Source organism: Bison bison, unplaced genomic scaffold, assembly GCF_000754665.1.
Source record: "Bison bison bison isolate TAMUID 2011002044 unplaced genomic scaffold, Bison_UMD1.0 scf7180017864484, whole genome shotgun sequence".
NCBI classification, from domain to species: domain Eukaryota; kingdom Metazoa; phylum Chordata; class Mammalia; order Artiodactyla; family Bovidae; genus Bison; species Bison bison.
In genome coordinates, this window is record NW_011495044.1 from 2,500,393 (window position 1) to 2,524,707 (window position 24,315).

General features: G+C 37.5%; 1 protein-coding gene across 3 annotated transcripts in view; it reads left to right on the forward strand.

Moving 5' to 3' along the window:
- Window positions 1-24,315, forward strand: part of FOXJ3 (forkhead box J3) — a 125,178-nt gene that overhangs the window by 5,783 nt on the left and 95,080 nt on the right. For 2 of the 3 annotated variants that reach the window (XM_010862668.1, XM_010862667.1), the window contains exon 2: window positions 16,465-16,525. In XM_010862668.1, the coding sequence (XP_010860970.1) occupies window positions 16,482-16,525 (44 nt within the window). In that variant the 5' untranslated portion in view covers window positions 16,465-16,481. Of the gene's footprint in view, window positions 1-16,217; window positions 16,526-24,315 lie in introns of those variants that run through there. The other variant, XM_010862669.1, reaches the window with a different exon arrangement.

The window sequence follows — 24,315 nt, forward strand, 5'->3', positions numbered from 1 at the left end:
GAGCGACTTTACTTTCACTTTTCACTTTCATGCATTGGAGAAGGAAATGGCAACCCACTCCAGTGTTCTTGCCTGAAGAACCCCAGGGACGGGGGAGCCTGGTGGGCTGCAGTCCGTGGGGTCGCACAGAGTCGGACAGGACTGAAGTGACTTAGCAGCAGCAGCAGGGAATGAGTAACTTTTAATATTAAACTTCAGGATTTAAAATGAGATTTTTCTTACTGCATTTTGTCACTTCTTTGTAATTTAGATAAGTCATTTCATATTTCTATCTTTCTTTCAGAACTTTACTGGGAATTAATATGATGATGATAATAGAGGTAGCGATAATAGCTAACATATTCTGAGGCTTTAGTATGGGCTCCAAAGTGTTCTGACTATATTATTCATATATTCCTCACAACAACTCTGGAAGGTAGATCTTATTATTACCAAAATTTTACAGATGATATAGGTACAGAGGTTAGATAAATTGGCTAAGGATATGTAGCTGGGAATGGAAACAGCCAGGATTTGAACCCCTGCAGTCTGTTTTCAGTACTCATTGACTCTTAATCACTGCAGTGTACTGTTATTGTGTTATGAATTAACATTTGTTATGAATTTAATGTTTCAGATAAGGATATGACCAGAATATGAAGATGTGATTTTGAGTTTGGTTGGGGAAATAAACAGTAAAGTTGACGTTTTATCCACATTTCTTTTAAATACCGGTCTTTAACACTTCAGTGTACAGAGATACGTGTTGTTAGGCATCCAGGTACCTTTTTTCCTGTTTATCCCTGCTGATAGCCTCTCAAATCAGAAATTGTGTTTTCAGTGTTCTTCACTGTCAGCTTTGCTAGTCACTTAGCTTTTCACATTGCCACTATTCAGAAACCTTGGCTTAGGACAGCTGAAGCTTACTATAACTACTCTCCTCAGCCTTCCTTTAGCTATGAATCTTTTTCATTTTGAACAGTTAGCCTTTCAGTCCTTAATGGAGGTACTCTTTGCCTCCTCCACCCCAAAACTCAGAAAACACCACAGAGGCATTTTATAGTAACTGTCAAAAATTTTGACCATCTTAATTGGCATAAATGGATTTTAGTGCACAAATAACAAGAACCAAAGCTTAATATTTTGGTTAAAGAGATTGACTTATACTGAAATTGGAAAAGGCATCTCCTATACAGGATTTTGGATTTAATAGAATTTGTTATAACCAGATCAGCAAAGCATTACTACTGTGGGCCATCTGCTGGGATATGGAAATAGCTTTGTTATTTGGAACCACATGTATTTATAACAATGGAATTCTACTTATTTTAAGTAATCTTTTTAGTTAGGTACCTTTGGCTGCTGTTTTACTTGGCATGTCAGCTGATAACCTGAGAATGCAGTGTTTTTCAAAGTGATTATTTTCTATAGAATTGAGACAAAAGAACTGAAATGGAGAGCAAATGAGACTCATATATGGTGTCTAGTACTGTAACAAGAGAAAATATAGGGTAGATATGAATTTGATATAAGATAATTAGGGCCATATTCAGTTAGAACTCTGGCACTGTCAAGGTTAGTTTCTGATAATTATGAAACTGCTCTGGTTGCTCTCAGAATTTTACTGTAATCTAAGTGACTTCATTTTGGTATAATCAGACCTACATTAACATTGTCCTAGTCTGACTTTCTCAGGTAAAGAAGTCTGTTATGGGATGCAATAAGAGACACTATTGCTTAGAACATAGTCCTAGAAAACTCTTTTGAATTGAATGCTAATAATTTTGGAGATGGAGAAAGTCCTTGGGTGGAAGTTTTTAGAGAGTGTCTGTAGAAATCTGGTATTTTGACTGTCTTTGTTTGGGCTGCTGTAACAGAATGCCACAGACTAGGTAACTTATAAACAGCAGAAATTGCTCACTCTTCTGGAAACTGAAAAGTCTAAGACCAAGTGCCTTCTGGTGAGGGTCTCCTTCCTGGGTCATAACTGATGCTTTCATGCTGTGTGGAAAGGGCAAGGGATCCCTCCTGGAGCCTCTCTCATGAGAGGCTAATCCTATTTATGGAGGCTCTGCCTTCATGACTAGCCACCTCCCAAAGACCCCACCTCCTAATATCATGTTTAGGGGTTAGGATTTCAACATAGAAATTTTGTGGGGGACACAAATATTTAAGCTATAGCATTGGCTATTTTTTCATTATTTTCAAATAATATGTATGTCATGGATTCTATTGAAGAGTTGACTGATGATCCTAGGATGACTGTGTGTCTGAAGGAGACTTTACCCAGTATACTGAGTTTTAGTTGACGTTTTTACCTGGAGTACAAAGCTGAAACCTGTAAATGAATTCTACTAAACAGAGTCCTGCCCAGAGGTGTATAGTGGTGTCAAGGATATAAGATTGATGTTCTGATTGATTGGTAAAATGTGGTGTCAGTGTGACTTTATTAAAGATTTCAGAAGTTGGAATTGGCATGTGGTGCCAGTGACCTTATTAAAGATTTCAGAAGTTGGAATTGGCTTTTTCCTAAGGCTGAGACCTGGCCTTACTGTGGAACATGGATTTGTGAGAGAATGGATGAGCAGAGGAAGACTGCTAAAACTCTGTAATAACAATTTCAAATTCTGTTTGCTTATAGAGAGATAGGATTGGGTGTGGGGTGCAGTGTGATCCTAGATTTTGGCTGGTGTGTATATGGGAACTAAAATGTTTCTGTGGCTTGGCTGTACAACTTTGGGAAATTACAGACAGGGCAGTCAAATATGTTGCAGTCATGAGCAGGTTGACTTTTCTGAATGAAGATGGAGCAGACTGTCATGGCAGGAAAACAGTATATGTCATCAGCTTTTGCTAGTGTGATTGGGTCTGTGAATTTGTGACATGCTTTACTACGTGTGTAAGGAGCTGTTGATGGTATTGTCTCATAAGTGTGTACATAGATAGGAATCACTGTCAGAATGGCATCTGTGTGCATCAGGGCAAGTCATGTTTTCTGTTTATTATAGGGCATGTGTGTATTGGAAAGATATCCACCTTAATTTGAATAATATTTTATGAAAAGCTTTTTCTCTGAGCTGTTAGATTTTGGAGCCTCACTCAGTCCTGTGATGTAGGTAAGGCAACTAATACTTCTTTTGACAAATGGAGAAAATGAGACACAGGCTGAGACTGACATAGTGTTACTCAGTTATATAGAGCAGAGACAGTAGCCTGGATCCTGCATTCTGTTTCTAGTCTTGTACTCTGTAGTAGAAAGCTGACAGGATTTTTATGAAGAACATACATGGATTTTTGAGGTAGAAATTGAAGTTTAAGAACATCAAAGGACCTGGGCTACTTGGAGTAGAACTTGTCTTATGATGATGTCAGACTGAGGGACAAAAACTGTTGGGAGCAGTGTCTTCCTTTGTTAAATTTGGATCCTTTTCCAGTAGCTGGATGTACTTTTACTTCAGCTTGCATTCTTTGTGAATTCTGAAGGTAAGAAGGAGATGGAATCAGAAGGGAAACATCAAAGGATTACTAAATAGATTTGGTCTTATTTTTATGAAAGTATACATCTGTAAAATTTAGAGATTGAGAAATTGTACCTGGAACGTGATTCTACCGAGGATACTTGGGTTACTGCCATAGTGTGAATCTGTTTTCTCTTGTGCAGTGGGTAGGGAGAGTGACAGTATATAAAGAATTTTTAACTCCATCGAAAAAAAGACTGGGAAAGAAAGCATTTTTACATTGGGTAGTCTTATTTTCCAAGTTCTCTACCAGGAGCAGATAATCATTTTTATAATCTTCTGTTTTCTAGTTTTTAACTACAAACAACCTAATTTTTATGGTTCAAATGAGAATTTGAAAAATGTGAAGCATGGCACTTTTGAAGAATAATTTAAGCACTTAGTAGTATTATAAAAGTATTTTGCTTTTTGGTCAGTTATGTTAATAAATCAGTTTTATAAATTATTTGATTATACTCTTATAGGTCAAGTTGTGGGTGTATTAAATGTTTTAGGTTTTTCTTTGCATTAGACATTTGTCATTTAAGCTTTGCTGATCAATAAATTAATTTTAGTCCCCCAGAAGCAACCAAGAACTTGGATTTACATATAAATAAATGACATAAAAATAGCACTTTTATAGTGAAAAACTAGATTTAAGAATCTACTCATTTTCTTTCATTTCCTTGGCAGATTTCTAGTAAGAAAAACAAAACTGTTAGTGATACTTTATAAAGTACTTGTTTTCATCCAGCAACATTGGACTCAGTTTTTCTCATTTGTTTGCTTATTTATTCAGCGTCTAGTATGTCCTGGGCACTGTACTAAAAGCTGGGGACACAAGTAACTGATAGGGTCCCTGCTGGCAAAGACGACCACTTTTGGTTTGGGAGAGACATCAGAGAGATATCCTAGGCATACGGAGACATCTATTTTTTTCTCTTTTCTAGTTTTTAACTTAAAAGGCAGCATGACTAGCTTATTTCTTTGAAGAACTTAATCCTTTTAGTGGTTTGGTTAGATGACTTTGAGAGAAGCTGATGGCTTCATAATTATTTTTTCTTACTGCAAAATACGAAAATCACTGACCTAAAGAATTTCCTTATCTAAGGAGCTCTGCTTACAGAGGTGGATGACCTACCTGTTTGTATCTGTTCTGCTTTGGAAGCATAATTAAGAAACCCTGTGTTGATTCTTCCAGAATGGATACAGTGTCTTTTTTTGTTTGTTTCTTTTATTCTCTCTGCTGGTGATCCTTGAGCAATAAGGGTTTGAATTAACAGGTCCACTTGTACATGAATACTTTTCAGTAGTGACTGCTGCAGTACTACACGGTCCATGGTTTGAGTTCAGAGATGCAGAGGAACTGCAGATATGGAGGGGCAGCTGTAAGTTATACTCAGGTTAAACCTCACATTATTTGGGGATCAGCTGTACTAATAAATGAAAGGATATTTCATATTTGAGCTTAATTTTAAGAATTTAATGTATCAAAAGTTATCTTTTGTCTAATATACATATCCATATAGACATACATCTTGAGTTAATCTTTTATTCAGGCCAGTGAGATATCCCACTAAAATGCTTGATACAGTCATTCAGCTACTCTTAGAATACCTGTAGTCACTGTAGCCGAAAGGTAACTTGTTTGTTACTAGCTCTAATTGGGGCAAAATTTGCTTCTAACTTCATCTCTTTTTCCTTCTCCTTCTCTGTGCAACATTGGAGACCTAGTTTGCCTTCTTTAACAAGATAACTCTTTAAATATTTGAATGTGATTATTCATTCAGCAAATATTTTTTCAGCACCTACACATTCAAGACATGGTTCCGGGCATTGTGAGAGATCCAAAGGTAGTTAAGAGGCATAGTCTCTTCTCAAAGAACTGATGTAGAGAAAGAGTCAGGGTTTTGTTGAAAAGGGTGGTTTTTGCTTATGACCTGGAAAGCTTCTTGGAAACAATAATGTTTGAAATAAGATAATGAGAGGTAGTCTACTGTGAGCACATAATTAGAAATCTAGAGGTGAGGAGAAACAATGCAAGTTAGAGAAGTAGCAAGAAGGCTCAGCCTGGCTGTTTCACAAACTGTTCTCAAGGATATTGAAAACGTTCATTATTGTATTCTCAGTGCCTGGAGAAGTGTTGGCAGGTAATAGGGGCTCAGTAAATATTTGTTGAATGAATGGTTACATTTGGGAAATACAGAATTTCTTGAGTCATAAAGTGCTCTAGGATATAGAATACTTTGCTAAAGTCCCTTAGAAAAGTATTTGACTCAAACTTTCTTGATTGTGGAATGCCTGTTAACAATTTTTAAAACCCTCTGGAAAATATTATACTGGGGTCTCTATGTTAGAGCTGACATGGAAGGCTGGAAAGTGTTTGTTTTTTTTTTTCAAGCTAAACACACCCATTTTCTTCAGTCATTCTACATTTGACATTTGGCTTCTAAACTCCTTGCCAGTCTGATATCCCTCCCTCCAAACTTTCTAGCTCCTAAGTGTTCTTAAAATGTGGTACTCAGAATACAATATTCCACTTGTGAACTAACCAGTGAAGAGTGAATGGGACTGCTACCTCCCTGATCTCGATACTGTTCTTCTAATGAACCCTAAGATTGTATTTTCTTTTCAGCAGCTGAGTCACTGTCTTGGCTCATACTCAGTCCTCATATTAATTTACAAGAAGTTCTTTGAGTCAATTCAGAGAGATTTCCTATTAGTAGAGCTAACAAATGAATGCCACCCCCCCCCTTTTCTTTTCCTGATTGAGTCTAGGCTGTTTTCTCAGAAGTACTAGTCATTCTTAAGCTTCCTGAAATGTGAGGAAAAAAAGAAAAAGAGTTGATTGTACAGTGCTGCTGGAGTAACATTAAAGTCCAGCTGTACTGCTGAGTGCACTCAAAGCTAGATAAGATGTAACGAATCCCCCTATACCTGTTACAGATTTAATAATTATTAAGCTGTTGGCCATATATGCCTCAACTGCCTTTTTTCCTTTCTTCTCTTTTGCTTGAGTATTTTAAAGAAAATTGTAGACATTGTCTTTTCACCCCTACAAAGCTTAGTATGCATGTCTAAAAAATATAGACATTTTCTTACATAACCATGTGCTGCTATTGTAGCTAACAGAATTAGCCGTATTTCCTATTAGTGTTGTCCAGTGTCAGTTCATAGTAAAAATATCCTTGATTGTGTCTTTTTACAGTTTTTAATTGAATCAGGATTCGGACTAGGTCTACACATTACATTTAGTTGTTATTGTTTGTTGTCTCTCTTAACCTGAGTTCCCCCCTTTCTTTTTGGCATAATTTCATTCTGCCCACTTCTTTGGATTTTCACGTTTCTGTACCAAGTTCTGTTACTATTATTTTGGAAATAGCTGTAAGAGTTTTACTTCATTTATAGCAATTTAGTAAACGTTTTGGACTATTACGTACAAAATATGTGCTCAGGATTACGGCAGGTAGAATGGTTAATTTGACATGTCCCTGGCCTACTAGGAGGCCTGCAATCCAGTGGCAGAGACAGGTACATACAGGAACAATAGGAAAGAGATTATTTGTCTTTACATGGAGCATGCCTTGATTATATAACCTCCCATTTATTTTCATGGTAAATGCTGCTAGTGGACATTACTTCAGTCATGTCCTGATCAGAAACCCACAGTTGATTTTTGTCTCTTGATTCAAACTAAACTATACTGTTTCAGGCCTGGCAGTCAGTGCTCCACTAATTCTCACCTTTACCTAAAGTGAAACTCCTCAAAGCACAAATACCTTTTTTTTTTTTTTAAGACCAAGTGTATATTGTCATGTAGAAATTTTCATTTCTCAAGCAAGATTATAGACATTTTGAGAGCAAAAATCTTTGTATATTATTGGAAAGCTTTATAATTACTTTTGAAGAGTTCTGGCACACATGTTGGTGGGCCTGCTCTTACTGCCTATTACCTTCCCGGAGAGAGCTTCTGCCAGTTAAAAGTAAATAATCCAATTCTGGATCTCTTACCCAGAAGCCTCCTTAAAAAAAGCCCATTCGGTCAGTGATCTGAGTCACGATGGCAGATACATGGTTTGCATGTTATCACTTCCCGATCACCGTGTCCATGGCGAACTACTAATTTCTTGTTTTTTTAAGACATGACATTCTCATTGTAGCACTTTAGGCAACTACTACCTATTGAACATAATTGGCAAGTGATAGGAAACCTTTCTGCTATCCCAGTCCTAAAGCAGTAGTTCCTGAGTTAAGCTGTGCAACCAGAATCACCAGATACTTGTAATTAATAGATTTCCTAGGTTTCACCCTAGACTCTTGAATCAGGATTTCCAGGAATAGGATAGAAACGATTCTTAAAAGTTGGCAGTGGTTTGTTGACTGGCTTTGGGGACCAGACAGGCAATTCTTCTTTTGTGAAAAAGCTGTAGCAGTGGAGACTATAGCTTCCCATCTTTCCCAGGTGTAGTACAGTGTCTCATTCCTCTAACAGTCATGATGTTCCGATGTGTTCAATTTACGTTTCAGGAGTATGGTGGATCTCTTGCTTTGAATTATACCAGGCGAAGCACATGAATCAAATGCCTGAGATAAAGATACGGGATCCAGAGAGGTGGCATCTTGGTTTTCTAAATATAACTGAGCATAAATTTAAAGCCTCAAAACTGTTCAGTCCTCTGAGAGCTTCTTCTTTCTCTGTTTAGTGAATACCTTTAGAAGTTTAAAATGAAAGAGTTCAACGTTTTTGGAGTGAACAGGTCTTTAGAATTTTTTTCATATTTCTTGTATATTCTTTAAAGATTTAAACATATAATATGATTTAGTTTCATATACCTTTGTCAGATTTTTCATGAAAGTAAATCTACAAATTGGGGAAACATTCTTTATTAGACCACATGATTTGATTTTGGGACCGGAAATTGTGGTTAAGTTATTGAGCAAAGTAGACAGACTGAAGTTTCAAGATTATCCAGTGAGTTAATAACAGACCCAGAAATAGAATCCTGTGTTATTTACTTGGGTTATGATTTGGTTTGAAGAGGAAGGCCTGTGATCTGTTTACATAAATTTAGGGATTTGGAAGAAGTTATAATTCTGTGATGTTTAGCCAAGAAGCTCCCCTCCCCCACATTTACCACCTGTTTTATTGACACTAATCCTACGCTATAGAGGGTAAAGAGACAGTTCATATTTACACTTCCTACTTCTAAAACAGTCTTGTAAAGCCGAAGCTGATTGTTGGTTTGCCTGCTTTTTTTCATCTTCTGTTATTAGAGAATAACAACACCTTGCCCTAGTTTTTTTTTTTTTTTTTTTTAGGAGAGGTGGTATAGCCTAAGTAGTTGTTTTATAGGTAATGTTAGAGTGGTTTCCTATAGCATTTTTTCAGGGTTTATACGGATGTATACCCAAGTGTATCTTTGTTAAACATGTTTAATTAGTGTGTGGTTTGGAAATGGTGGAGACCACCAGAAAACGAACTTTCCTGAACCACTAATGGTTGAAGGGGTTATAGATTTCAAAGTAATTGCTATAATAGAGTTGCTTTCTGATGAAGTCATTACTTTTACTCTCCCCTTTTCCATTTTGTGGAATAGGGTGGGGGGGAGGGGAGTTTCCTATGGCACCAGTGGGGAAAGAAGCAGGAACTTACAGAACAAGACAATATTTGTGTGTGAATGTGTGCTTAAACTTGTGAGCAAGTTTAAGAAACTTAGGAAAAACACAAAGGACCCCCCCCCCCAGCTTTATTGAGATAAAATTCACATACCATACAATATACCTATTTAAAGTGTAAAATTCAATTTTTTCTAAACATTTTTGTAGGGTTGTGTATGTTTTCCTCTCCCTCTAAAACAAGCCCCACACTTATTAGCAGTAAGTCCACTTTACCTGCCTCTCTGTGCTTAGTCACTCAGTTGTGTTCAACTCTTCCACTCCATGGACTGTAGCCCACCAGGCTCCTCTGTCCATGGGGATTCTCTAGGCAAGAATACTGAGTGGCTTGCCATGCCTTCCGCCAGGGGATCTACCCAACCCAGGGATCAAACCTAGGTCTCCCTCATTGCAGGCGGATTCTTTACCATCTGCCTACCAAGGCCACCTGCCTCCCTAGCTCTGCTGCTGCTGCTGCTGCTGCTGCTAAGTCGCTACTAACCCATAATCTAATTTGTCTCGTTTGGACATCTGATATAAATGGAATCGTGTAATATATAGTCTAGTTACTGGCTTCTTTCACTTAGTATGTTTTCACGGGTCATTTATGTCATAGCATGTACCATTCCTTTTTATTGGCAAACAGTATTCTGCTGTATGATTATAACATCTTACTTATCCATTCATCAGTTATTGGGCACTTGGGTTGTTTCCACTATTTTACTGTTATTTAATGCTGCTATGAACATTTGTGTATAGATTTTTCTGTGGTGGTATGTTTTCATTTCATGGGTATATTCCCTGTAGAATGGCTGTGTTATATGGTTACTCGATGTTTAACTTTTTGACAAACTGCCAGACTGTTTTCCAGAGTGGCTGCACTGTTTACATTTCCACTGCCAGTGTATGAGAGCTTCAGTTTCTTCAAATCTTTGCAACTTTTGTTATTGTCTGTTTTTTTTTTATTATAGCCATCCTAGCTGAAGTAATATCTGATTACTTAGTATCTGATTACCTAGATGAAGTAGTAGTGTGATTCTGATATGCATTTCCCTAATAACTAATTATTTTGAACATCTTTTCGTCTTATCGGACATTTTAATATGTTTTTTTAAGAAATACGTATTCAAGTCTCTGCCCATTTTTTCTTTTTTTACAGTCAAATGCTCTACCCCTTTGCTCTGTCTCCAAATCTTTGGGCGTTTTTAACTTGGGTTGTTTTTGTTGAGTTGTAAGGGTCCTTTATATATTCTGGATACCCAACTTGTTCTTCTAACTGTGAATTTGTCTTAAATTATTTGCTTCAGAGGCAGAGAGAATTAATGGATACAAAGACTACATTTAAAAGATTTGGTGAATTTTCAGTTAGATCTTAGCTGTACTTCTTTTGGGTTTATTCTCTTTCCAATCTAGAGGAACTTGGTTTATTAATTCATTTGAACAAATATGACCGCAGACTACATACTAGCATTTGGGGATATAACAGAGACTGAAACAGAAACTTAAATCTGCGTTCTAGGGGGACAGAAGCAGACAGTAAAAGAAAAGTCATTATCAAGTCGTATCAGATGACAAGAGCTATGAAGAATAAAACAGGGTAATGGGGATATAGTGTGATGGATGAGCTTTCTAATATGTTCTTCACCTTTCTTGATTTCTTAATCCGTTCCTCTCTGCTCTGTTTGACCTTATTGCACTTTGTTTATTTTCATTTTATGTAGTTTGTAGCTAATTTTTTATTTCACTCTTTCCTGGTTCTTAACACCCTTCCAGTCTAATTTTTGTTCCCACTAGTCTGCAAACCCCACCCTCTATAGTATTAAATGATCTTCCGTTAAAAGCCTGTTTTGTGTTTTCCATTTATGTCCATCTTAATCTGTGTGTAACACTTGCCTTTTTCCCCATTAAATCACTTGCTGCTATTTCCAGTACAGTTTTCTCAAGGGTGTTTTTTAAAACTTGTTCCTCTTCTCTAAATCTGAGTTCTCCAAGTTTAAGTTTTGGCCTTTCTTCTCCCTCTAACATTACCATGGTGAATTGATCATTCTCACATGATTTTGCTTTCTGAGAGCATGTGACTCTGAGTTCTCGCTTTTTAGCTATAGCTGCATCACTGCCTTTAGGTTCAACGAGTGGAGCTGCGATGAACAGCTGATTGCTACTCACTCAGCAAGATTCTTTTCCCTTTACTCCTTCCTCTGGCAGATTTTTCCTGTTTAGGATGATTAAGACACAGGTTATTTCCATGACTGCTTTAATGATTACCTGTGAGTAATGGTATAGCAATTCACGATGTTCAGTCAAGGAACCTGACTCAACAGGGTTGTTCCTTCATGAATGCTAGTAAATTTTTATTTTCAAGTCTTATGAAAGATAGAGCTGAATTCAGAAGTTTATTTTTTTTTTAAGGAATGCTTTCTTGACTTACAGTGCTCTAGAATTTATTTTCAACAGACTTAATTCTTTTATATGCCACGGTGGTGGCTTCATTAAAGCTCCTGTTACAGTAACTTGAGGCATGACTTTTCCCTTTTAACAATATGCCCAAAATCACAGTTGGGATTGCAATCAAGGTCTTGGCTCAAGGTCTTTATAAGGTCTTGGTTACAAGTTCTTTATAAATAAAAATACTTCCATTTCACCTCCTCCTCTCAAATAATATATTTTATACGCCTGTTAGTTTGTTAAACATCTGCTTCCTAGATGTGAATAGTTTGTAACTCAGTTTAATGTACACTTGATGACTGCTTGTATTAAAAGAAATTCTGAATTCTTCTGTTATTGATGACATGTAATACAGTAGTTTCTATTGGAGTTTGTGCATCAGTGCATGACTGATTTTTACTCCCCATACTCTGGTTATGTTATGCTACACAAAGTTTCTTGTTTGTTGATTTTCAAAGGGTTTGCAGAAAATGCTAGTTGGTGCTGTTGGCAACAACTTAAACTGTATAAATTTTGGATGAAGTTGAATGAATTAATATAATTGTTCAACATAGTTGACTTCAGAAATGTGAGTTTGTGATTTGGAAGAGACTGATTTCACTATGAATCTTAGCCTTCTTCTGTGAGCATTCCATGTTTCTGGACATTTGCCTGGGTAGGGAGAATAATATTGGTGTATTTGTTCTTTCAACTAACCTGACTGGTGTTCAAGACACCATGTAGGAGCAATAATCTTAAGTTAAAAGAGTGAAGAAAACTGAAATGAAGGCATCAAGGCTGCAGTAGATTAGAAAGATAAAGTTCACCATTTAAAAGTGTAAAATTTGGTGATCTTATACTAAAGGATTTTATTCACAAAGTTGTGCAACTCTCACCTCTATCTAATTGCAGAGCATTTTTATCAACCCTGAAAGAAACCAGTTAGCAGTCACTCTCTATTCTCATCCCTCCTCCCATCCCCCTATCTACTGGCTAATCTACTTTCTGTCTCTTAAGATTTGCCTGTTTTGGACATTTCATATGAATGGAAGCATATAACATGTTGTCTTTTGTGCCTGTCTTTTTTTCAGTTAGCATAATGTTTTCAAGGTTCATCTGTGACGTGCCTGTATCTGAACATCATTCCTTTTTATGGCTGGATAATATTCCATAGTATATGGATACTGTGCAGATACGCCACGTTTGTGTACGTGTTCATTGGTTGATGGACATTTGGTTTCTTTACACTTTTTGACTTTATAAATAATACTGCTATGAACATTTGCGTGCAGGTTTCTGTGTGAACATATGTTTTAAGTTCTCTTGGTGGAGAGTGTATATCATATGAGTATATATTATATAGTCCCAAGAGCATTCTATATATATTCATGTATGTATATATTTGTGTGTATATATAATTTATATATGTAGTATAGATATCTCTAAGGGTAGAATTGCTGGGTCATATGGTAACTTTTATAAGAATTTACCTTTGTTCTTTGTAAAGCTGATAATGCAGAATGTAGTTTAGGTTTAAGAGCCAAATGTGCTGGCTAACTTTCCACGTCCTCTTGTCCCTACCCACCCAATATAGACAGCTCCCCTGATGTCTAGATTAACTGTTGGAGTCAATAGGGCAGTCATACTCAGATAACTACCTTGCAGAATCCTGGATATAGAGTCCTGGAGTTAGCTCTACCCACTTGGTGAGGAATGGCCTGAGAGCCCAGGGGTGTTTAAAAGTCATTCCTCATAGAAATCAAGAGTTAAAGTGTTCACCTCTAACAAGGAAAAAGAAAGGTGTTAGGCTAGAAACCTGAAAGCCATTCTTAGATAAAGGACCCTAAAGGTAGGAAATACTACTTTAAAGAAAGAGGATGAATTCAGCTTTGGACATAGTAAATTTGGGATTTCTGGGAGAGAATGTTAGTTATGTGTAGAGATTAGGAGATTGATCCCTAATAGGGATGTGGATTTGAAATTCATCTACATGTAGGCATTTGAAATATAAGAATGGGTAAATCATTCGTAAAATAAAAACAGTAGGGAAAAGTCTCATAATTCCCATATCTGAAGTCTGAGTTTTTGAGTCTGCCACCTGATGTTTCAGCTGTATTTTACTCTTGAGTGGCTTGTTTCCTTCTGGTTTTGTGATTTTTGATTGTGAATTTATTTATCTTGGGACCTTATCCTTGAGAATTCTTCCAAGCCTAGATCAAAGGCAGATTGCCAGAGAGGATTTGCATTTGCATCTGTCAAGGTTGGGGGGCAGATAACACCATTCTAGGACCATTCTAAAATTCTGAGTATGAAGCTTTTTAAACCATAATCTAGGTGAGGGTCAGCTTCTGGTTGTATCTGAGAAGACACTGTTGAACCGCTCTTTTAGCCTCAGTCCCTCACCAACACTCAATGCCAAGGTTAAGAAATTTTCGTTGAGATTCTCTTGGATAACATCTGGACTTTGCCTCTTGGACCTTGAGCCCTAACAAACTTTGGAATTGCAAGCTGAAATTCAGGGTTTGGCGCAGTGCCAAATGAGTGAAAGCTGGTTTCAGTACTCTGCATACTTCTCTAGTTTCCGTCTTTCACTTAGTGTTTAGTCTTGATCATACTTTATTTCCTTTCAAATTATTGATTAATATATAAAGGTTTAAAATTATCCGGTGTTTGTATTTTCACTGGACATGTTGATCAAGCTATCTATTCTGTTGTTCTGGCAGAAGTAGAACATCTCTTGACAATTATTGATAGATGCAGGGAGTGGAGTCAGCCTCTAAAATAAAAGTTATAAACTTGGGATAACCACCAATGTTTTGTTTGGCCCACATAGTGTTTAGAAAATAAAAATTAGGAGATTTCAAATAAAATTTTGGATATTTTGCTTTTCTTGAAAAATTAGATGTTCTTAACCATATTTTTGGGGCTCCAAAATCACTGCAGATGGTGATTGTAGCCATGAAATTAAAAGACGCTTACTCCTTTGAAAGGAAAGTTATGACCAACCTAGACAGCATATTAAAAAGCAGAGACAGTACTTTGCCAACAAAGGTCTGTCTAGTCAAGGCTGTGGTTTTTCCAGTGGTCATGTATGGATGTGAGAGTTGGACTATAAAGAAAGCTGACCGCCGAAGAATTGATGCTTTTGAACTGTGGTGTGGGAGAATACTCTTGAGAGTCCCTTGGACTGCAAGGAGATCCAACCAGTCCATCCTAAAGCAGATCAGTCCTGGGTGTTCATTGAAAGGACTGACGTTGAAGCTGAAACTCCAATATTTTGGCCACCTGATGAGAAGAGCTGACTCATTTGAAAAGACCCTGATGCTGGGAAAGATTGAGGGCAGGAGGAGAAGGGGACAACAGAGGATAAGATAGTTGTATGGCATCACCGACTCAACGGACGTGAGTTTGAGTGAACTCCGGGAGTTGGTGATGGACAGGGAGGCCTGGCGCGCTGCAGTTCATGGGGTCGCAAAGAGTCGGACACGACTGAGCAACTGAACCCGAACAGTATGGGGCTTACAATCCTGCTCAGCAGCAGTTGGCTAGAACTGGAAAAGGAGCCAATCCTTTTAGAGTGAACCTGTTTTCTTTAGTTGCAAACAATTGTATGCATATTATACTCTTCGATTCCAGCTTCTCTCATTCATATTACTTGTAGACACTGAATGATCCTTGCACTGGATAGTAGTGCTAATAGATAGTTTCACATTTGTTCAATGATTTAATTCTAATAACAAACCTGCAGTTTATCTCTTGATAAAGATCTAGGTGATACTATCCCCAAGCTACAGATGGAAAAAATGGAGGTTCTCTGCTGCTGCTGCTGTTAAGTCACTTCAGTCGTGTCCAACTCTGTGCGACCCCATAGACGGCAGCCCACCAGGCTCCCCCGTCCCTGGGATTCTCCAGGCAAGAACGCTGGAGTGGGTTGCCATTTCCTTCTCCAGTGCATGAAAGTGAAAAGTGAAAGTGAAGTCGATCAGTTGTGTCCGACTCTTAGCGACCCCATAGACTGCAGCCTACCAGGCTCCTCTGTCCATGGAATTTTCCAGGCAAGAGTACTGGAGTGGGGTGCCATTGCCTTCCCCGGGAGGTTCTCTGAGGCTATGTAATTCTTCAAGATCTCAGTGTCATAGCTAGAATTTGAACAAAGCCTTTTCTGTTCAATGTTATTCTTAACTTTTTAATTAAGCAGTGGAACTGTTCTTCAAATCAAGTCTTATTGAGGTCCATTCTGTGATACCAACAAAGATATCACTGCTTTGATTGAAGGGTAGATGAAGTGGGAGATGGGAACCTGTGAGGATGGGGACCTGCATGCTGAGCTGTTTGGTAGCCTTTAGGCACCTCTCTGGAATCCCTCAGTTCAGTTCAGTTCAGTTCAGTTGCTGAGTCGTGTCTGACTCTTTGCAACCCCATGAATTGCAGCACGCCAGGCCTCCCTGTCCATCATGAACTCCCAGAGTTTACCCAAACTCATGTCCATCGAGTCGGTGATGCCATCCAGCCATCTCATCCTCTGTTGTCCCCTTCTCCTCCTGCCCCCAGTCCCTCCCAGCATCAGGGTCTTTTACAATGAGTCAGCTCTTTGCGTGAGGTGGCCAAAGTATTGGAGTTTCAGCTTTAGCATCAGTCCTTCCAGTGAACACCCAGGACTGATCTCCTTACACTCTACTAAACCATTTGGACTCTTTATCTGTAACTACGCTTAATTTGTTAAATTTTGTGAGTTTTTAGCTTCTTTGGGTGTTACAGTTATAGTGTGCCTATTTTTCCTGTGCTTCTTGGTATGTCAGTCTTCCTTAATGTAGTTCATCATATTGCTCAACAGCATTTTCAGTATATTTTGATTTATAGTTTAATTTATTTTGGAGCATCTGATAACTAACTCTTCTTTACTTTTCAGATTCTCTTTGTGGCCAGATGGGTTTGTATGGACAGGCTTGTCCATCTGTAACTTCATTAAGGTGAGTACTGTTTTTTTTGTTTTGTTTTTTTTTATTAGAACATGTAACATTTTAAAAGTTATGCTGATCAAGTCATATTAGAATCAGTTTCACTGTAAGGTTCACAGTAAAACACTGTAGTTTGTTTTGGGAAGTAGTGCTGTTTTGTGAGATAGGGAGATACTTTGCTTAATAAGACTAGATAATAATCGAAATTCCTTTCTAAAGGATGATATAAACAGGATACCTAAATTATCCTCATTTACAATAAATAAGTAAAATGTAAAAAAGTAGGAACTAAGTTGTATTCAACCCAGTGGTTTTGTATTTTTTTGAAGTTTCTAAATACTTTCTTCAAATTAAATCTTAAGTGAAATCCTGTGAATAAATAAAATAGGTAAATGCTGGGCTTAGACTTCCATGTTCTACCCCCATAGTTGCCCTTGAGGGATTACTGTAGTTCTCAGAGCACGGTCTGAAAACATGACGTAGATCTAACCTGTTTATTAAAATTTTTCAGACTGGAATGTGAAGTGTTGATGGCAGCACCCACCAGCTGCGTGTGGTGTTGCAGCTAGCTACCATGTGTGGTTGCTGCCATTTCTTTGTTCAGCATATTGATCACCTAATATAGTGTCAGGAGCTGTCTGAATGCTGAGGCTGCAGTAGTGAACATAACGGATTAAAAATCCTGTAATCGTTGGGTTTATAGTTTGGTGAAGGCATAATTAAAATAAGAAGTGTTAGACACTGATAGTGATAAGAGCTAAATGAAAAATAAGAGAATGGGATTAGGAAATTCAGAGATAAAGTGTTATTTTAGATAGGGTAGCCAGGGAAAGCTTTACCAAAAAAATGACATTTGAACGAAGACTTGAAAGAGTGATGGAACAAACCTTTCGTTGGATAGTAGAGGATGAACATTCCGGGCATAGGGAACCTAAGAAGTGCTGGGGCAGGAGCCTTGCTTTGTATATTGGAGGAACAGTGAGGTCATTATAGCTGGAACAGAGCAAGTGATAAAGAGAGTTGGAATTAACCAACTTTGGAGGGCAGAAGAGAGAGGAGGGGTACAAAATTATTAAGAGTCATTAATGTGGAGTCATGGAATCTTCAGGCTTGAAAGAAATTCTGGTGGTTTAGACTGCCACAAAAGAAAAATAAAGTTGCCTTTTTTGTTTTCATATGCTTGAATTTTTATCAGACTAAGGCTGATATCCTTTTTCCTCAGTGGGAAAGCTTTACCCTATGCTGTTTTGGCATTTCCCTAAGAATACATCTTCCAGCTTATAATGGAAATAGGTGGAGTGATGCGTTTCTACCTTGTTGGAGTCCATATGCCCCCACACCCCCACAATAGACACCTGTACAGTTTTGAAAAGAACTTAAAAAAAAAAAAAAAAGGACTGTTATCTTTAATCTCCAAAGCTGCTGTAGAACTAATTTCATTTAAGAGTGATTTCTGCTTAATATGTTGGGAAGAATCATTTTACCCTTTTTTTTGAATATTTAAAACTTTAGATATGACCAAATCAGGTTATTTTTGTAGACTTTGATTTTCCACTGATCATAGATTTCCTTAAAGACACTCGTTTGTGGGTTATGTTAACCATGTATTAAAGTCATTTACTGAGATTTTATATCCCTCTGTTTGAATAGTTCTGTCTAGGTGAAGCTTATATATGACATTGGATTAGGAATAATAGATACCTAACTTTTTTTGCTTTATAGAATTATATTATTGAAAGGGATGATGAAAGAGAAAAGATACCATGAATTATTTTATAACTTGCTCACTGTGTTTAATTCTTGTGTGTAATACTCTATAATCAAATTTTTATGGATATAGCTATAAATTTAGCATTTAGTTAATAAACTGAGAAGCTCTGTGACATTTGAGCTGAAATACTTAGGATCCTTCTATCCTAATCTTTCATTTTTTTGTAATCTGTATGGTCCAGTCCATCTGGGAGGCAGAGAATTCACATTCTCAGATATATGGGTAGACCATTGTTTGTCATTGATTTTTCTAACTGAAAGCCAGCTTTGGTTTGATATAAGGAGGAGAAGAAAAGAATGACTATTTTTTTGGTGATGGGAAGAGAAACTGAATTACTTAAAACCGCAATCAATTTTTGTCTGCTTTTGCATAGTCTTTCCCAAGCCAGAAATGGCCTCTAACTACACTATCCCAATAGAAGTAGAGTAAGAAGTCTTAAAGTAACTCAAACCCAGTGACCAACACTGCTTATTTGCCATAACTCTTTGTATATATACCTTTATGTCTTGTGTATACTTTCATATGCTACCTATATATCTAGAAGGTGACTAACTTCAAGATAGGAAAGCATGGGAGTTGTTGGAGAAGAACCACCATATGGCTGGGAATGAGAAAATGGTTAAGCAGGTGGTGGGGAGGGTTGTAGGCATAGATGAGAGTGGGAGTGGATTACTTACGTGAAGTAAAGATAGGGGGTGGAATGAAATCATGTGACAACTAAAAAATTTGTTAGGTAGGAGAAGGTGCTTAGTAAGTGATTTAAAACTCTTCCTCTGCCCTTTAAGGTAAACAAGTTAAATATTGTTTTCTATAGATGATATTTGATCCTTGTTGAATTTGAGCATGTTAGAATTATTTTAAAAATTATGCTCACTGTATTTTCATGATTAAAAAGTAATCATAAAGCAATTATTATAGAAAATTTGGAAAAACAGAGATAGCCATTGTTGATAATGTCTTATCATGTAATTTTATTCCAGTGGATACTGTGTGTGTTAAAAAAGGTGCCCCAAATTTTCTCTAAAAGAATGGTTGCAAAAGATTTTGTTATGATAGCTAAATACACTCAATTTTAGTCAGATTGCTCTTAACTAGCATTTTGTTCTTTACTTTATAGTGTAGGTAAATTGCAGTTTCACAGAAGTTACTATAATAATATCATATACTATTACAGTATAACGAGATTGTTTTTTTTTTATCAGGATTCTGTCAGGAGGCAGAAACCACACCAGTTACATGAACAGAGACTTTAATAGAGTCATTGAGTAGATTTGAAGTTGTTAACTAGATAACAGAATGGATAAAAATAAAACTACTTAAATTATCATGGAGATAGATACTTCCAGAAGCAGCCATGAGCCCTAAGAGCTTGGGCACCAAAGGGGAAACCTAGAGACTTAGAGGAAGGGTCCTGTGGAAACAATTCAGATCTCCAAGGTGAAGGTACTACGTGCTAACGCTTGTATTGAGTTCAGAATAGAAATCCCATAGGTTTGAAACCCAGAAATTTGGGGAAAGGGTGCTGGCTGGTGCTGGGGTCTTTGAGTAGGGTATGATTAAACTAGTTTCATAAGTGTTAGAAAAACTGCTATGGGGAAGACTTTCTGTTGTAGGGGTGAAGAAACCTTTGCTGGGATAGTGCTCCTATGAAGCCCAAAGAAGAGATGGGAAAGCACAAGTATTTCTCTTTCTTCTCCAGGTTTGCAGTCCATTTTTAGTGTTTCCTCTTGGCAGACCCTTATAGGAAATCAGCTGGTAAAGCAGAAATGTGGTTTGCAGGCAGAGTTCCACTTCCAGCATCATTAAGGCAGATGGGGAAGAAGCAGTGCGGGTTTGAAACTGAGGGGCAGTAACTTAATAAATTGTTTCAGCAAACTACTAAGAAATACAGTGTTAAAAAATGTTTTCTCAGCTCTGTTCTGCAGCCAGTGTTTATGTGATTTTAGTAAGGTATTTGCATGTTGCTAAAAAAGTGCTAATTTTATAAATCATGTGATATATATGAGTTACAGATATTCCTTGCAGTCTGAATCTACTGCATTCATATCCTAAGTTTGAATAGTAGGAGTCTGGATAGTGAATACTGAGTTATGCTACTGCTGCTGCTAAGTCGTGTCAGTCGTGTCCGACTCAGTGCGACCCCATAGATGACAGCCCACCAGGCTCCCCCGTCCCTGGGATTCTCCAGGCAAGACCACTGGAGTGGGTTGCCATTTCCTTCTCCAGCGAGTGAAAGTGAAGTCGCTCAGTCGTGTCCAACTCTTAGCGACCCCATGGACTGCCGCCAACCAGGCTCCTCCGTCCATGGGATTTTCCAGGCAAGAGTACTGGAGTGCCATTGCCTTCCCCACTGAGTCATATACATTATTTAAGTCCTGAGTTTTGAATAGCAAGAGTGAGAGTTCAGGTAATGATGGATATAGTTTCTGTCAGACAGTAGAATCTTAAAAATTTAGCAGAATCTGTTTGCTTACTGAGTTTATATAAGAGGCTTTGAATCCTGAGGTGAATCTCCTTTTTATTTCCGGGTACAGACTCAGTAATAGCAAAAGCTTACTGAAAAAGCCAAAGTTTTCCTTGAACATTTGTTTTATGTAGACAGGTAAACACATATATGTATGTAACATACTACTTTTACATATTGTAGCATTAGATTTTTTATAATTTGGTTTGATTAAAGCAAAATAAAATTTGATATTTCTTTGGACTTGTTAAAGCATGTCTGAATTGCCCAGCATTTATGAGGACTGATTTTTTTGGTTCACATGTGCGTTCAGCCTAGGGCACTAGGTTATCAGTAATACTTTCAAGTATCAGTAGTTTTTGACCTTCTGCCTGAGATTTTTCCTTTCATTATCTTTTCTGTTTTTATGGTTCACACTTAAACCTTTTCCTTTTTGTTACGCTTCTCCCTTAAAGATGCCTTTTATTATTGATCCAGTCTGTCTGTTTATGAGGTTAGGGAATAGACAGGGATTTTTAGCACCAGAAAAAGCTTGTGTGTTAGTGTCCCAAATGAATTTCCTGTCCATCCATTTTGTCATTGCCCTCCATTTGATATTGATAACTGTGCAGTTTAGAATGACCAGAGAAGGGTAGATTTATTTTGAGGCTTCTTGCTGCCTGGTTTCTAGCTGCAGATTTGGTATTGTTAAGGCAGTTCTGCTATATAGTTGTAGAATCGGGTAGGTACAGGTTCAGATCTCTGCCACATATTATTCATAAGATCTTGGGTAAGTTACTTAACTTTTCCTAAGTTTTTTTGTAATAGAGTTGTTAAGGTTTACCTCACTGGCCTGTTTGAATTCATGGGATACATTCATAAAGCATCTGGCATAATTTTTCCTCTCTTGTGTTTTCCAGTAGTAGAAAGGGCTTCCCAGATGGCGCAGTGGTAAAGAATCCACCTACCAATGTAGGAGACGTGGATTCGAGCCCTGGGTCAGGAAGATCCCCTGGAGAAGGAAATGGCAACCCACTCCAGTATTCTTGTCTGGAAAATTCCATGGACAGAGGAGCCTGGCAGGCTATGGTCAACGGAGTCGCAAAGAGTTGGACACGACTGAGCACGCATTCAAACCCTCAATAGTAGAAAGCAAAAGGGATCATTATTTTTAGAACAAAAGAGGACATATTTGTATCCTTTGCTGTCAGCTCAAGAACGTGGGGTAGAAGAGAATTTCTTTCCTCCTTCTATTTCCCCTTTTCCCTCAATTCTTATTTTTAAAATTTCTTAAAATTTTTTTTTAAGAAGAATGGTTGATTTTCAATGTTTTTGTTTTTAGTATATAGCAAAATGATTCACTAATGCATACATATATAGGTATATTCTTTTTCAGATATTTTTCCCACTATAGTTTATTACAAAATATGTTGAATATAGTTCCCTTTGCTACAGTAGGACCTTGTTGTCTATTTTATATAGAGCAGTGTGTATCTGTTATTCTCAAGCTGCTAATTTATCCTCCCCCATACCTTTCCGACCCTCTGGTAACCATAAGGTTTGTTTTCTATGAGTCTGTTTCTGTTTTGTTAAGTAATTTTTACATGTTTTTTTTTAATTGTACATATAAATGATATATATTTACCTTTCTGTCTGGCTTAATTCACTTAGTTTGGTACTCTCTAATATGATAATTTACCAGTAGTGTTGAGGTTTGCAACTGACCTTAGGCTAAGGATCTTGCTGACATTGAATATTAGATTTTTATCGTATTTATAATTAATACAGTTTCATGTTTTTATATCAGTTCCACACAGTGGCAGGAATAACTTGTATTATCATAGTCCATTATATTTATCAAACTTTTTGTAATTGAAATCTATTAATTTGTGTGTTTAGTTCTGACATGTTCCAATTAAATGAAGAGTAGTAATTAACCATCTTAATTTTGACCATTACAGAAACTTTTCTAAAATCTGTTTTGAACTTTCTGGCTTATCTTCTAAAGCTTGTGTCTCATGTGGTAGCCAGTAATGTCATGTGGCTCTTTAAATTAATTAATTAAATATCAGTTCCTCAGTCACACTAGCCACATTTTAAGTGCTTGATAGCCACATGGCCACTGACTGTCATATTGGCTAACACACTAACATTTCCATTGTTGTAGAAAGTTCTGTTGGATAGTACTGGTCTAGAGTATCCTAAATGTAATTTAATCTTTGATTTACACTGACTTCTAGGGCTTCCTCTTCTGAGCATCAGGTATTGAAGAGTACCATTGGCTATTCACTGACTTAAGGCTGTATAAAAATTATTATGGGACTAAACATTGACTTTGATAAGGGTGGTGTCATCTGCATAATTGAGGTTATTGATATTTCTCCCGGCGATCTTGATTCCAGCTTGTGCTTCCTCCAGCCCAGTGTTTCTCATGATGTACTCTGCATATAAGTTAAATAAGCAGGGTGACAATATACAGCCTTGATGTACTCCTTTTCCTATTTGGAACCAGTCTGTTGTTCCATGTCTGGTTCTGTTGCTTCCTGACCTATATAAGGTTTCTCAAGAGGCAGGTCAGGTGGTCTGGTATTCCCATCTCGTTCAGAATTTTCCACAGTTTATTGTGATCCACACAGTCAAAGGCTTTGGCATAGTCAATAAAGCAGAAATAGATGTTTTTCTGGAACTCTGTTGCTTTTTTGATGATCCAGTGGATGTTGGCAATTTGATCTCCGGTTCCTCTGCCTTTTCAAAAACCAGCTTGAACATCTGGAAGTTCATGGTTCACGTATTGCTGAAGCCTGGCTTGGAGAATTTTGAGCATTACTTCACTAGATGAGATGAGTGCAATTGTGCGGTAGTTTGAGCATTCTTTCGCATTGCCTTTCTTTGGGATTGGAATGAAAACTGACCTTTTCCAGTCCTGTGGCCACTGCTGAGTTTCCCAAATTTGCTGACATATTGAGTGCAGCACTTTCACAGCATCATCTTTGAGGATTTGAAATAGCTCAACTGGAATTCCATCACTTCCACTAGCTTTGTTCGTAGTAATGCTTTCTAAGGCCCACTTGACTTCGCATTCCAGGATGTCTGGCTCTAGGTGAGTGATCACACCATCGTAATTATCTGGGTCGTGAAGATCTTTTTTGTACAGTTCTTCTGTGTATTCTTGCCACCTCTTCTTAATATCTTCTGCTTCTGTTAGGTCCATACCATTTCTTTCCTTTATTGAGCCCATCTTTGCATGAAATGTTCCCTTGGTATCTCTAATTTTCTTGATGAAAGTGAAAGAGGAGAGTGAAAAATGTTGGCTTAAAGCTCAACATTCAGAAAACTAAGATATGGCAACCAGTCCCATCACTTCATGGCAAATAGATGGGGAAACAGTAGAAACAGTGTGAAACTTTATTGTTTTGGGCTCCAAAATCACTGCAGATGGTGACTGCAGCCATGAAATTAAAAGATGCTTTACTCCTTGGAAGGAAAGTTATGACCAACCTAGATAGCATATTCAAAAGCAGAGACATTACTTTGCTAACAAAGGTCTGTCTAGTCAAGGCTATGGTTTTTCCAGTGGTCATGTATGGA